Consider the following 16,798-nt stretch of genomic DNA (forward strand, 5'->3'; position numbering starts at 1 on the left):
ATGTTAACCAGTTCAATATTACAGAAGACATTCACAACTTACCTAGTTCACTATTGCAATAGATTAACATCCTTAGTTCAGTTCTATTCCAGCAATAGACAATAGACATAACATCCCTGGTTCACTATAACAGCAGATTTTATATATATCTAGTTCAATATTCCAGAAGACACAACTTACCTAGTTCACTATTGCAATAGACATAACATACCTAGTTCACTATTACAGCAGATTTTATCTATATCTAGTTCACTATTACAGAGGACACAACTTATTTGTTCTTTATTACTTAAGACCCAATTTACCTAGTTCACTATTACAGACGACAACTCACCTAGTTCACTATTACAGAAGACACTCATTCCAACCTCCAGTTTGAACGGTGCACTTGCCCCAGGTATTCTGGCTAATGACAGTCCACTTTTGGGCCTAGTAACATAACATAGCATTACTTCAGAAATGAAATATGTTGCACATATTACATTAACAAGAAAGCAATATGGAATACAAAAGGTACATCTGAAAGCAGTATTTATAAGTTAGCAGTGAAACTTCACTGTGGTAAAAACAACAAACTTATTTGACTAAATTTATTTTCATATGGGCATTAATGCTACAAAACTCTCTTTCTGCCTTCTTTTTTTTCTTACTAACTGCTTCATGTAATTGTAATAAAGCATCAGGTGTTTATTAAAAAACACACATTTCATCTTTCTTTAAAGAAAGTTAATTTCTGTTAAAACAATATTATTTTACCTGAATTTAAAGTGTAATTATATGTTCAAAACACAGGCGTTTGACTCCATAGACATTTTTCTCTCTCTATATATGTAATACTGTGTCAAGGTCTATAAACGCCTGTGGTCAGAATTTATACCCAGTAGTAGAATGTCTTTCTTGCTATATTTAGAATTTCTACTCACCTTTTTATTGGAGTCTTAGCACGATTTTGAGAACTGAAGGGAACACCTGGAAAAAAGAGAGAAATTCATTAACCCAGAAACATTGGATTAGACCATACAATGTATGCATATTCAATTAATTTCTGACAAAATATAAGCTGAGAGATATTTATTGACATTTTAACCTAAATAAAACATACATAAACTGTTTTGGTATGCATCACACCATTTTCATATTTTGTATCAAGAAATATGAAGACAATAACAAAGGGACATTACTTTACAACATATTTATGGGGACAGTGGATGGCTAAAACAACTTACTACTACTGGAACGCCGATCAACTTTTTCTGAAACAGCACCCCAACTTATTGCATCAAGAGATTCATTAGAACTGAATCGCCGGTCTCCAAGTCTGTGAACAGGGTAGAGTATGCGAGACAAATATGAAAACACTGGGTATGGGTAGAAACAGTAAAGCTTTCAGCTTGAAATTCATGAAAATCATATCAACAATGGTTAAATCTTTTCTTTTGTCTAGCACTTCTCTAAAATTATCATAGGCACATGTACATGCTTAGTACTGATAATACACTTATCAATATTTAAATTGAGCATTCATAAATGTGACATTCACGTCAACATGAAATAATCATCTTTGACAAATGAAAATTGTTGTAGCTAAATCTATCCTTAATTTTGATTGGTAGCACTTCATGTGATTTATCAGAGTTAAGACTTGTTGTTTAGTGTTGTTGTGGAGACTGACTCACTTTTGTATCCTTGATAATGGAGCAAACACACCATGTTTAGGTTTACAATGGAAGTATCGGTCGGTATTTACAGACCCATCGTTCTTCCCGACAGGACGGTCCAACTCTATACCATACCATATACCTAGGCAAACAAAATAGGTAAACATTGAAAAAATTATATCAAAGTTAATTATAATAAATATGAAATGGAACGCAACAAATTAGCAAATAGATATGGCCATAAGATATAGAATATCAAGAGAAAAAATGGGTATGGTTGTGAAAAATCAATAGCAAGTACATGTATACTGGTAGATAACACTTTGTGATTAACAGTAGAAAAGAGTTTTTTTAAATCATTGAATGATTGATAATCCCAAATGACAGGAAAAATTATATGTGCAAATTATCAAGTGTTTGTTTACATCAACAGAAAGAATTTTCTTAGTCAATACCATACCTGGAGCAAACTTTGCCTCCCCACAAAACCGAACTGTGCCTTTCCTTTGTCCAGCTACAATTACTCTATCTCCGAGGTCGATCTCTGCCAAATCAGCTATCGATGATGTCCGACACTTAAGTCCTGTTAAAAATAAATCAAGATGCAAGTTAATGACAGCTACCTATCATATACAATTATGTATTAAAGCATTTCAAATTGAACTAATGTTTGAAAATGATGGAAGTTTTTGGAAACTGACATATCACAGAATTTCATTTCCATTTCTGTGTATAAGAAGCAAAATGTTATCGTTACCTTGAAATGTTAACTATGATTTTGTTTCCCATGCTCTTATTATTTTCCCTTAGAAATCAGCATATATCCTTCAATTAGCAAGTTGAATTCAAATTCATGCAGCTAAAATATATTGTTATATGGTGTTTAATCAAAAAATCTTCAAAAGAAATGAATTGGGATTTTTTATTCAAAATACTTTTAGTTTAATTCAATAATGCTTATGAAACTGGTGAAATGCAGTAGACTGATAAAATATTTGAGAACAGAAAACCTTTTTACTTATCGATACCTTATTTTACAATATTGCACAAATAAGTTTGTGGTGTCCTTTTTACATTAATAACCTGTTTTGAATTACATTTTCTCAAAATTATGAACTGAAGACATAATACTAGATCTACAGGAAATGTCAGGAAAATCCTGACCTGCCAGTTTATATATATCACTTAATTTGAATGACAATTATATTCACATTTATGATGTAATCATTTTGCCCCAGAGAAGAATTCTACGCCAGACAACCACTTTGAATACAATTTCTATAGGAATGCATACACTAAATGGTACAAAAACTTATCTGCTTTGTTGAAATATATATCCTCGAGGGCATGGAAATTAGTGGCAAAAATAACTACAATTGACAATATGTCACAGACATTGTTCCGGTCTCCTCTGGCATTTATAGAGCCACTTCAAATGAATTTCTATATTTCACACTAATCGATACAACATTGCACTTACTGGTCGATAGATACTTTTTTGAGATAATTTTATAATGTTTCTGTACAACAATGAAATTTCATACATTAAAATGTATGGATGTAGTTTTCAATCAAAAACAATATTGTGATCTAAGTTGTCACTTCAATATCCATGCGATGCAATTTACAAGCTTACCAAATATTTTCTTAGATGTAGATAAGAGTAGTGCTTTAATTCACATGTTACATACCACTAATTAGCATTTCCCACCATCACCACATTGTTTCATGGAATTTCTTATACCTTTAATTATCCTAATGTCAGTATATATCTATTTACAGGCATTTCTTTCTAACACATGTACCCCCTCAAAAATCACCATATTCATAACGTTATAATTATCTTGATAACTTCCTTCTTTACATGCGGGGACACAGCTCAGACTCAACCCCACACAAATTGTTAACAGAAGCAAAATTTCTAGACATTGGCCATGTTACTAGTCTAACAATATAGGATATGTATGATACCAAGGATATTATTTAGATGCAAACAATTTTGATTTCAATTTGCCAAAGGAAAGATACTATCAATATTTGTCACCAAAATATTAGGCCTTAAATAGTATGCCCATCTGAAATTTATATCATTTACTAATATAAAATTTAATGTATGTTTTTATATATAAAATGCAAATATTTGATTAATTTAAAGGCTTTTACATGAAGGTCTATTTTAATATGAAAACCATTATTGACTATGGCTTAGGCTAAGTGATTATACCCCCAACAATAAGAAAACAAACAACAGTATTGCGTTTTCGAGTCGTTTTGGTCACTTTTCGAGAAAAGTGTATGGCTCTGAAAAGAGCCGTTTTGTGGGTGTCATAGACAGCGTTTGTACTTTGTACAAAATAGGTTGTCTTGTGGTCAGCTGATTTCCACGGGTAGAACTCGGTGTGGGTTGTCTGGACCGTGGTCTGATGGCGACCGGACAAAGGGGATGGGCAGTACCCCTGTAGTAGTGTGGATGAAAGGGATCTTCACGATCATTGTCCATGTTTCACACACTATCGTTAGCGTCCGTGGCAGGGTCGGAATCGATGTCCATGTCTTCTTCATCCCAATCGTCGTCCTCGTCATCGCCGTGAAGTGGGCTGCTCAAAAACGATACAGGGTCATTCTCGCCGAAATCGTCGGTGAAATCATCATCGTCGTCCGTTTCGTTTCTGACTTGGCATCGTAGCTCAGTGATTTCGTCGGCTTTAGCAGAGGCATATTCATAAAACATGTTTCGTACTCCTTCGGTCACCGCCATTCTCAGTCGGAGAGAGTATCGAAAAGACCGGCGATTTTCCTTGCTGGCTTTCTCGTAACGTCTTGATAACTCGTCGAGTTGTCTGTTCAGTGCAATGATTTCGTCACATGCACGTTTGAACGATCGTTCGGCTTCCATTAGTTTCGTAGGAGCTGTGGACAGCAGAGAACTCATCTTGTCGTCTTCGTTGTTGATAGCAGTGTGATGTTTACCGCGCTAGTCTCGTTCGTCTTTACCGCTCTTTCCGGCCACGTGACTTGTCACGTGACCGCTACTGAGAGGCCCTAGACGGGGTAATATGCTATTGTTATGCAAATCAAATTCATGTGTATTCAAACGATGTCAGATGCTAAAATTTACATATTGCAAATTCTTATGCATATTGCCATACACAAGATTTTTGAAAACAAATAGACCAATGTAGTCTATTGTTTTGATGATAATATTTAAATGAAACAAATGTTGAAGATCCCAGTGAAATATAGTGGGAAAAAAGTATTTTATATATTAAGACTGATAATCTATGCAATACCATACTGTAAACGTAGAAAAGGAAAACAAGCTATTTGAGGTGTTATTGATTCTTTTCTTCTGTGCATGGAGATATCACCACCACATACTAGGCATACAATCTTTGTCGATGGTGTGACAAATCAATTTTCTTTCTTTTTACTAAATCTCAATATATTTTTTTTAAGGGAACAATTCATGATCCTTTTTAATCCAAACTCTCTTTGTGTACCAAATTATATATCTTCATACCTAGAATATTTAAACACCTCATTTATATGCATGTATTTCAATAATTTGTTCCCTTTCCATTGATTCAAATTCTTCAAAAAAAAAACAACGACAACAAAACTTAAACTTTATAATCCATCCATTTTTTAAAACTTTAAATCTTAAAAAAGACAGAGATGATTTTATTAAGACAATGTAAAATGCTGTGACCTGGTCCACAGCCCTCTGACTACATGTCCGTACCGAGTGTAGGACGAAAGCCCCCCTGGACAAAAGCCCCCCCGGACATAAGCCCCTAGGACAAAAGCCCCTCCGGACAAAAGCCCCTTAGGATAAAAGCCCCTCCGGAAAAAAGCCCCTTCTTTATGAAATAATGTATTTTTTCTTATTTCTATTTTTTAGATATTTACAGTAAACTGCGTTCAAGCGTCCAGATTAGACTCCTCCCTCAAATGTAACATTCTGTTACGACAGCCAATGAAATCTCTGGGAAGTTACCTCGATTGGTTAGACTCCATGTAGTGTAGCGCAAACAATGTTGACTTCATAGAAATCTACTGATTTGACTTGGTCACACCTTTGTACCAAAGATTTGTTAGCATACACTTGGAGATAAAAGGTTTCAAACATGTTTTTTTAATTCAATAGTACCATATAACCATCGAAAGACAACAACATGTCCTAGACCACCTGTAAAGATTGGGAATAAACAGGTGCCATACTACCCCATACAGTGTACCTTTATTCGGCTCCCCCTTTATTCCCTCCCTCTGAACTAACACTGACATCAATTACTGATTAATTACCTGTATCATGGGGATTCTGTATAGTCTACAGTCTACCAGGTGTTACAACATCACCTGTATCAGAGTCACAGTGAGTTTACCTTTTATGGCAGCAAACACCAGATGACACTAATAAACTACCAATTACATACATCACTACCCAGGTAACCCACAGGTAACACCAGGAGGCCATAGCTATCTATCCTACACCTGTACATATAGATCAATTCACAAAATCAGCCTAACTTGTATCAATCATAAACTCACTATTATATCACAGATAAGCCCATTCAGATTTTTAGCATACATTTATTAAAAATGTACTGGGAATAAGAGATAATCTGTTAACATCACCCATATTTTTTGTTGTTCATAATTTTTTCTTTCTTTTCCTTTTTTTTTTTTTTTGTAATTTTTCGTTCCTTTTAATCAATCCCTCTCAAACTCATCATAATTAAAATATGGCAGTTGTGATACAATCTTGTTGAAGAGACACTTAAAAATAAAAATCTGATTATGCAGTTGAAAAATTGAAAAACGTATGAAAAAAATACAAAGATGACTGTCTGAAGGTGACTGTTTAACTTCTCGGCAATAGAAGTATTAAACAGCAATTTTCTGTAGTAGAACTCAACATAGACAGAACTGTGGACCATTTAATGAAAGTGGACTAAAATAAATTTGTATTACCAGGTATCCACATTGTTTCGGAGACAAAAATTATTGCAGTTTATTTTAAACATAGACAGAACTGTGGACCATTTAAAGGCCCACTACCTTTCCGAAACATTTTTTAATTTTCAAAATTGGAATGCAAAACGAGATTGATAATTGTGTAGATTCGCAAAAATAGTTAGCTTACTATTAATACTAGGCCTGTCATCACCCTCTGCACTATCGCTGAACCAGACGGTAAAACAGCGAAAAGAATCTTCACTGTAAATTAGTTTACGCCGGAAATCTTGCATTTGTTTGGTATTATAACCTCATCTTAGGCCATCTGTATATGTTTCCTTATGTTATTAATTTTTTTAAGAATCTCTATTTTTTTTGTTTCGGAAAGGTAGTGGGCCTTTAATGAAAGTGGACTAAAATACATTTTTATTACCAGGTATTCACATTGTTTCGGAGACAAAAATTATTGCAGTTTATTTTTTTGCATAATAACTCGCATATTACGACACATGCTCTCCACCCTCAAGAAGACTGATAAAGTCCAGAGCAAATAGGACTTGGCTTGGATGCATAGCTGAGAGGTGGGCGAGAGGTAGGAAATACAAGCATATGTAATCAAGGATGCCAACACAACAATAGGAAAATCAGAACAATATCCTGACTTGTGAATTCATTTTTATATAAATTGTTCAAGCAGCTGTCACTCTTCAGTTACAAAACTTACCTATTTTACACCATTACCACCATTGAAAAGTTTGAGCTTATCGTTTTACTTTTATCGTTGTACACATGTTTTGAAGTTTTTATTTTTCCGTTAGTGGTCTGGACTTTGGATCTTTTGCGCAATCTTTATTGATTCAATCTTGCAGCAGATATTTAATCACAACAAGTGGGGAACAGGAGGCAGCATTCTTTATTTAACCACAAACTTATCTCCACACTTCATACAAAATTTAACAACAGCCAGATTTGGTTGTACTCACCTGAGCCATAAAGTGAATGTGGTTTTTTTCCTGGTTTATGTAGTAATAAATACGTTTCAGTTTGTGTAATGGACGTAATGATCATAAAACTTCAATTTCAAAATTTATCGCCTTGTAAAAAGACATTTACCATAATTTATACATGACATCCTCTTTTTCCCAGAAGTAGAGGTATGAAAACAAACAGTTCTTGTATAGGTATTTCTGTCTTGATGCTGATAACGATTAATACCATATAACGCCACAGAAATCATTTGTAATCATTTGGTATGAAACAATGGCAGACAAAAATATCCAATCACTTCCTTTTGATTGAGACAGGATGGATCTCAACATTTGCGGTGAGATTCCTGTGCTGGTAAAAACTTGACATCCTTGTATTAAATAATCTTAGAATCTTTATCTGTTGAGTTGACATTTCTCTGTCTTGGTCCTAATATGGTGAAATATTGTACTGGGCATTTATTCAATATGGGTCTGTTTAACGGACTGGTATACATATCCCCATTTAGTCTTAGAAATTATAGAGTCAGCTTTTCTAGAACTGGAGGTGCTATATACAGTCAAACCTGTGTATAACAACCACTGAAGGGAAGACGAAAAAACAGTCACTATAGACAGGTTACTTTTATAGACAGGTTGGGGCTTTCATGCCAGCCAGCCAGTAAATATAACAGAAATATATACACAACAGACCTGCTATATATTAATTACTGATCATGACCTTGGTGTATGAATCAGTATATCCCATGACCTTGACCCGCAAATCAATATCTACTCCAAAACAGACAACATCAGTATCAAACATCACTTTGATGTAGTACAGAAAAGTATTTTCTGATGACTTTGACCCTGAAATTGACAACATCAGTATCAAATATCACCTTGATGTAATACAGAAAAGTATTTTCTGATGACCTTGATATGTTACCATGACTACCAGACTCTATTGACCACAGCCAATAAAGTTTCTTGACTACAGCAAGCTTGACACTTCATTTTCAATATAAAATCATGCTTTTGCCTTACACACCTGTATCCACTCTGGCCTTGACATTGGAGACATTGACCGCCGCTGCTTTCTGTTGTATTTTGGTAGGGGACATGGTCGCCGACGGCGATCGAGGGGCTGGTACAGTTCCTGGTTTAGCAATCTTACTTACTGGAGCAAATATACCTGCAAACCCAAAATAAAACATACACTTAGACAATAAACTACATTCTCCATGGTAAGGTGTATTCATCAAAAATTCAAGTGCATGCCTGAAATAAGCATAGCATACCAACATTAATAAACTCATCATCAAAATATAAATTTATGATATCATACAATATCAAAATTAAAATCACTAAAATGATATAATCAAGATTCTAAATAGGTAAAAGTTTTGAAAAAAAATTATATTCAAAATGATTAAACATCAAAATAGGAACAAAATCAGTACAAAAATAGTTCTGCTTGTAAATCAAATTCTGTAAATATTGACCAAGATAGTTTTGTTTGTGTTATAAACCTACCATGGTTATTTGGACACTGGAAGTAGGAGATACCGCCAACACTTCCGTCATTTTTACCGCCAGGCTCGTCCAATTCTATCCCTGCCCAGAGACCTCCAGCAAACTCTGCTGGTCCACAGTACTTCAGAGTCCCAGTCTGGTTATGTAAAACAGTAAAACAAGTATAAATAAATCAGGTATTGAAAAAAAACGGCAAGCATATATTCACAAAAGTTGTGATGTCATCCATTGTCTGATGCGCCTAAGACAGTCAAGTTTTTCACACAATAGACAGTTTTCGACTTATATCCCTTATTTTGTAATCAATTTCCAATTTTGAAAAAGAACAGATTATGAACTGTCTTTATTGTCTTTATTCAATACTTTATCAACACCTAAAGAATGAGGACAATAATTACTCAAGAATAACAGAGTTATCTCCCTTCACTTACTTTGATAATTGTCACTAAATTACCTCCCTTATCTTTATATTGTGCATTGCCTCCCTTATTAGACTCTCACCTTGACCCCTCCTACAACAACTTTATCCCCTAGTGTGATCCCGAGGGCCTGGAGAGTGACCTTGGACTGCACAAGGTCATAGTTAGGGGGAGGAACCTTGACCGCTGGTTGACAAGACTCTTGGAGTGTCTTCTTTAGTTTGACCACCAATTTGGCCATTTCTGGATCGGAATCTAAATTGGTTGGATCTGGAATGCATTCTGGAAAACAACAGAAACAACTGATTTCATCTCAAAATGAATTTAATGTTATATTGTGTTAGCTCTTTTTTTTGGCATTGGAATTCAATAAAGCAAGTGTGTCAAAGTAATTTTGCAAATCTGCATGGTTCTGTGCTAAATACTTGAAATGTTTTGAAAACATAAATGTTTTTGCATTTACTAAATAGTAAAACAATGTACAGTGAAACCTGCTCTAACGATCGCCTGTGTATAATGACCGATTTTTAGACTCTTCGTGTGTTTTTACTAAATAATGGCACTGTGCATAACGACCACCTGTCTTATGGGGCTAAGGACCGGTCATTTTAGCTCCGTCAAAGAGTAACGAGTACAGTGTGTGTGAAGTAGCGTCCCTTTGACCTACTTTCGGTAATTCACTCCTTTAGTAACTAATAGCAGCCATTACCGGAACATCACTTTCTGAATATATTTTTTCGTAGTATAACCTGTCAAAGAAGTCTTTATCTAATTCAGATCTCTGCCTATTCCGACTTATTTGTATAGCATTTCCCTTTTTAATCTATAGTAATTGATACCTGTTTAATCAGAAACCTGTCTACACCAGCCAAACATGCTGGCCTTCGTGACATCTTGTTCACCTATAATGTATTACATACACGAACTTCCTACATTATGGCTAGAGATTATCATTTTCTATAAGAATATATGATACTGTACCTAATGGGCCTCTACCCATGTCGTCCTTCATCATAGGATTAGCACCATTCTGGAGCAGAACTTTAACAGCTTCGTAGGCCAGGTTAGAGGCGGCAATGTGTAAGGAACTGCCATGGTCAAACTCTGAACACGTACTGTCTATGTCTGAGGAAAACAACGTAGGGAACTCATTAGTGAGGGCAAAAACAAGTTTATCATTTGAATGTAAAGAAATCATTTATGTACAAAATTGAAGTTTGCCTGTAATATTTTCTTGTACCACCAAGAACTGACGTACACATATAAGCAGTTTCTTGACTTTTGACAATTTGGTTTACAAAGACAGCACATTGCATTGTAAGTTTTTGTATAAAAGTCTTGAATTTTTTTTCCACAAAAGACACAAGTTTTTGCTACGTTTGATGACAAAAATAATGTCTAAAACTGCTCTATACATTTTTTGCCCTTATTTGCAAAATACATGCAATGTTCTTTACTGACTAACAGTATGTAACAACATATTTCATGATTTTGTGGACCAAATGTGAACCAAAGTAATTTCCATACATAGTGTCTACTGTCTGACTTTTGTGCATATATTGATAGGCTAACACAATACCTAAAACATAAGCACTGTCTCTAACTGGTACAAAAAAGCATTTGTAGTCTGTTATACAGTGATTATAATATCAGTACCTAAAGCTTTTGTAGTTTTGAGCAGAACTTTTATCACAGGTACAACATCAAAATAAGCTGCGTAATGGAGGGCAGTCATGTTGGTCCAACGACACCGAATATTGACGTCTGCTCCTTTGGAGATCAGCATCGTTACGACTCCTGCAGCGACGTCCGGGTCTCCGATCCCCGCGGCCCCAGATTTACTGGCATATTGTAAAAGTGTCATGTCTGTCAAACCATCTCTGTCGTTAATGTGAGCATTCCGCTTTAATATCTGTAATCACAAAAAGATTTTTTATAGATAATGTTCTAGGATATCAATGAAGAACAGTTCTGGTGCAAATCCTGAATATTACTAGTACTTAAGATTAAATGATGATAATCCATTCAAATAGGATTTTAATTCTGTTATTTATGCCTATCCCTGTCAAGGTTTTAAGACCTTTTTTGATTGAGAAGAAGATTTCATGATGTTTGGTTCATGTGACTTTAAAATCGGATCAGGAACAATTAATCACTGAACAGGCTTGGTAAGATTTGTCAAGCATACAAAATATCATGACACAGGTTTCTTTTGCTTATTGAGAAGCTCATCCTTAATATTCCAGGGTTACTATCACTGTTGTTATATCCACCCCTGGATTATATCATAGTAAATCTGAAGGCTCTGTGTGCACCAACCAATGCAACATGTAGTTTGGTTTGTGGTTGACTGTATGTTTTGAAGTTGGGCACCACTCAGACTCCCTACAATTGGTCAGGTTTTGGTCAGATTTTTTTTCTTGAAACACCTTTACAATGATAATGCATGGGTAAATAATTACAATAGTGATTGTAACCCCTAGATTATCGAGGAAGTGAGAAACTGAAAAATTCACCTGTGCATTCACAAAGGACATCAATGAGCATTTTTAGCCCCTTACCTCATTGATGAGACATTTAAGCCCCTTTACCTCACTGGTGAGAAGTGCTAGCCCCTTACCTCATTCAAATGAGACGTTCTAGCCCCTTACCTCATTGATGAGAAGTTCTATCCCCTTACCCCACTGATGAGAAGTGCTAGCCCCTTACATCATTGATGAGATGTTTTAGCCCCTTACCTCACTGATGAGAAGCTCTGGCCTTTAACCTCACTGATGAGAAGTGCTAGCCCCTTACCTTATTGATGAGAAGTTCTAGCCCCTTACCTCATCGATGAAAAGTTCTAGTCCTTAATTAGCTCATTGATGAAAGTTCTAGCCCCTTACCTCATTGATGAGAAGTTCTAATTCCCTTACCTCATTGTGGAAGTTCCAGCCCCTAACCCACTGAGCAAGAATTTCTAGCCCCTTACCTGTTGATGAGAAGTTCTAGCCCTGGCCCCACTGAGGAGAACATCCAGGTCATTGATGAGAAGTCTAGCTTTCTGACTGCTTTCGCAGACTGGGGGTCTACCTCAATCATGGGTTTGTCGCGGTCTGGGTGATACCCGTTGTTGTTGAGAAGTTCTAGTCCCTTACCTCATTGATGAGAAGTTCTAGCCCCATACCTCACTGATGAGAAGTTCTAGCCCCTTACCTCATTGATGAGAAGTTCTAGCCCCTTACCTCATTGATGAGAAGTTCTAGCCCCTTACCTCATTGATGAGAAGTTCTAGCCCCTTACCTCATTGATGAGAAGTTCTAGCTCCTTACCTCATTGATGAGAAGTTCTAGCCCCTTACCTCATTGATGAAAAGTTCTAGCCTTAATTAGCTCATTGATGAAAAGTTCTAGCCCCTTACCTCATTGATGAGAAGTTCTAAATTCTGTTGTGTCTGTGGGGTCCATTGCCGAAGGACAGCAAATATTTCTGGGACGGTTGTGTTGGGATTGACAAGGATGTCATGGCAACCAGGACATCCAGGGTCAAAGAATGAAAGGTCAAGCTTCTGACAGCTTTCGCAGACTGGGGGGTCTACACAGGGATGAATCATGGGTTTGTCGCGGTCTGGGTGATACCCGTTGTTGTTGAGATGGAGGTTAATATCCTTCCCTTTCTCTTCCTCTTCTTCAGCCTCAAGCGTCATTCTACAACAAGTTGATGCATATTCAGATGGACTGTTACTAGCATGTTGGTGAAAAATCTCAACCGCTTTATTCTATATTTGCATATAACAAGAGTTATCTGCTCTTGCAAGATGTTACATCATTAGTTTGTGAGCAAAAATAACATTTACTCTAAAATATAGGTCAAAAACATGACATAACAACCAATACCTCTCTACAAGGGCAGATAACTCCGTAATATGTAAATATAGAATACAGACAACTTGTTGTCAGTGACTTTCTATTTCCCTTTGAGCAAACATTATACACAGACTATAGTATATCAACTTTAAATGACATACAAGGCTAATTTATCATGTGATATAAAATAAACAAAGATTTTTGTTAAATCACAGAATGTTCTGTTTACTTGCTTGGGTTTTTTCCCTCTATACAATAAAGGCTATAATCACCATAACATATTATGGATATATACTGGTAAATATTGAATATGATTTCAAATAGCACAGCTTTATAAAAGAAGATCAGAAATATTCGTTTTAATGCTCTACTTTTAATTCTTTATATATAATTTGTAATGAAGATTTCCTTCCAATAATATTATTCATCAAAAGTATGAAAAGGTCTTCAGATTAAACATTCAATATAAAAACACAAGAGTGTAAGTTCTATGTTGTGTATCAGTAAGTTGATGTTACACAAGGTCACCCAGAACTCGGACAACGAGCATGACGCAATCTCTACTAATATAAACTTTTACTTACAACTGGCAATAGGATCATACAATTAACACACATATTCCCACACATATATAGCTGTAAGTCAGTAGGTTTCATCACAAGTCCTACACTTGCTTTTCTTATCACATGTCTTATCACACAACCATGTGTCATTCTGCACCTAACAAATACAAAGGATTGGACTAACTAGAAGTTTGTCTCCTGAAAATTTACAAATTTACCCACCTGCCATTAAATTATCAGGTTTTGTCAGAGCTACTTAAGAGTTTTACATTGAAAATCATATAAGGACTCTGTTTCAATTTGGGTTATAGCGTTTTACATATTGAGAAACTTAGAAATGTGATAAATCGCCACACACCTGCATATGAAATCGAAACAGAGGACAGGAGGTCATTGATAATAGTATAATTATGTGCTATTGGATACAAATTAAGTTTACCCAATTTAAGAAACTAAATTTGATTTAATCTCTTGGAACCACAGTATTGATATTGTGGTCATTAGGGACAGAAAATAATCAGATAAACCAATCAAAGAATTGTAATCAAATTAACCAATCAGGGACCGGCAATCAAATCAACCAATCAGAGAGTGTTATTTAAGTGAACCAATTGGAAATTGATACTGTCCCTTTGACCCTGGGGTAAAGCAGCTGCAACAGGACTAGTGAGGAAATAGATATTTACTGAAATTTATTCAGTCATATATCAAGTAGATTTTGTATGTATATAAAACAATCATGATATCAAAATGTATAGAAATTTAAGTTACCAATAATTGATTTTTCATTGTGTTTATCGATTCCAACTTCCATTGACAACTCTTAGATATAATGATGAAATATGTCTCAAGTAAAGCCATATCATAATCCTTCAATTCTCTTTTCTGTTTAGTTATAAAATGTCTTTCTTCTAAAACTGGCAGACTTACCAATAAATGTACCATAGTGTCTATTTTATCCCGCTACAAATATACTTGGTAAATGTACTCACAAATGTGTAAGAACACCTCAGACTCAATAGCCAAAAGTCTATCAGTTCCCTGGGTATACTGTAGTATTACTAATAGTAGTATTTCCTGGAAACTCAATTTTAAGTTTCAATTCTCGATAAGGAAATAAATCAGGGTCCGCTTGTATAAAACTTCATGGGGACAGAGATTTATCCTCTTAGGATGTTTTTTTTAATTAGACAACATATTGCATGAGGTTTTCTTCATCTTTGAAGGCAACATACATGTACAAGTAAACACAGGTGTACAAGAAACCTATTCATAATTTTTTTTTTTTTTTACACTCTTTCTTTTTTTCATACTGTGATAAAAGGGTCCCAGAGAGGGCAACATCCTGAAGGTACTTATCCATGAAGGTATGGTAGAGGAATATGTAAATACATTACAGTTACAGGTTATAAAGGGTCACCCTGGGTGAGTGGTTAAGGTGCCTGACATATACAAACCCTCCACCACGATGTTGCAATCTTGAGTTTGTCCCTATTGTAGCAAAGCTATCAGGTACTAACCATAGTTTGATGGTTTTCCTCTGTGTACTCTGGCTTTCCTTCACTTCTAAATCTGGTACATCCAGTCCTTAAATGATCCTGGCTGTTAATAGGATGTTTACAACGAATCAAGTATAAAACTTCACGGGGAATAACATTTTCCCATCAGTATGTTTCCCTTTGACAATTGCTCGAGATTTTCTTCATCTTCGAGGGTTATATATATATATATATACAAGTGACAAATCCATATACTGAGTTTACATCCTGTTAATATACATGTACCCATATACTTTACATTACTGATCATGTTATGTCCACAAAGTAAATATAATTTCAACTTAGGAATGTCCAGATTACATTCTCCAGTGTCTCCAGTGACATTAATGTCTCTTGCTGTTAGTACTCCATTTATAATGTCATTCATGTGTTAAAGAAGTCTACTAATTATAACAGTATAACAAAGTCATAATCATTAAATACGAAGTTTGACCAGTAAAACTTCCTACCTCAGTACTAGTACTCATTCACAGATTCCGAGAAGTTGTGTGTCATCATAACTATAACTTCTGGTGAATTTACACACACTCTTAATGGCCGATCCTAAATGCCTACCGTGTATACTGCACCCACAAATCTGCAGACACATGTAAATATACTATTGAACTGACATGCCTGACTCAGCATGTGCAAATTGTCAACATTTGTCGACGTCCTCTAGATTATAAACACAGGAGGAAGTGCTTGGGCTTAATCCATTTTCAGTCCCACTTAGTTTAATCATTGTCCTATAACAAACGTCTTAACTAAATCTTTAGATATCAATTATATAATTTTCTCATCTAAAAAAATATGTTGAGGTTCATATTTCAAAAATATATATCTAAAGATCAATTACAACAAATCAAGAAACAAAATGTGTTCTAAAAATGTTTAACTTACTGTAAACTTTTAATCCTTTTTCCTTACGTCTTGTTGTGCGATCAAGATGACAATACGAGACATTTAGAGCACTTGAGTCCACGTAAACCCGTCTATGTTGATGTAACATGGGGGACAATGGCTGCACTTAAAAGTTAGCGTACAAGGTTTAATGCTACCGCAGATGTAGTGATTCATAAAACGTTTGTTACCCGCCACAAGAACAAAAGGCACAAAGGGTCGGTATCCATACATTAGTAAACATGTTTTCTACATGGCACAGAAACAAAAGGCACAAATGACCTGTATCCATCAAGTCTATCATCATTAAATAGATTTAAATCATAAGCTTTCTCACTATACGGTAGTTTATTAGATTTGTCTCCATTATTTGGTAATAAAATTGATGGTATGGATGGTTGAAGTTACACAT

General features: G+C 35.3%; 1 protein-coding gene across 7 annotated transcripts in view; it reads right to left on the reverse strand.

The window, feature by feature from the left end:
• LOC138324861 (CAP-Gly domain-containing linker protein 3-like) overlaps positions 1–16,798 on the reverse strand; it is a 34,983-nt gene that overhangs the window by 5,276 nt on the left and 12,909 nt on the right. For 4 of the 7 annotated variants that reach the window (XM_069270066.1, XM_069270063.1, XM_069270064.1 and 1 more), the window contains exons 2-12: positions 12,938–13,223; positions 11,194–11,449; positions 10,519–10,662; positions 9,620–9,819; positions 9,119–9,254; positions 8,634–8,777; positions 2,119–2,241; positions 1,677–1,800; positions 1,227–1,318; positions 924–969; positions 335–429 (exon numbers count right to left, since the gene is read on the reverse strand). In XM_069270066.1, the coding sequence (XP_069126167.1) occupies positions 335–429; positions 924–969; positions 1,227–1,318; positions 1,677–1,800; positions 2,119–2,241; positions 8,634–8,777; positions 9,119–9,254; positions 9,620–9,819; positions 10,519–10,662; positions 11,194–11,449; positions 12,938–13,222 (1,645 nt within the window). In that variant the 5' untranslated portion in view covers position 13,223. Of the gene's footprint in view, positions 1–334; positions 430–923; positions 970–1,226; positions 1,319–1,676; positions 1,801–2,118; positions 2,242–8,633; positions 8,778–9,118; positions 9,255–9,619; positions 9,820–10,518; positions 10,663–11,193; positions 11,450–12,937; positions 13,224–15,465; positions 15,619–15,953; positions 16,098–16,386; positions 16,536–16,798 lie in introns of those variants that run through there. The other 3 variants (XM_069270068.1, XM_069270067.1, XM_069270065.1) reach the window with 3 other exon arrangements.

This window comes from Argopecten irradians, chromosome 6 (genome assembly GCF_041381155.1).
Source record: "Argopecten irradians isolate NY chromosome 6, Ai_NY, whole genome shotgun sequence".
Lineage (NCBI taxonomy): Eukaryota > Metazoa > Mollusca > Bivalvia > Pectinida > Pectinidae > Argopecten > Argopecten irradians.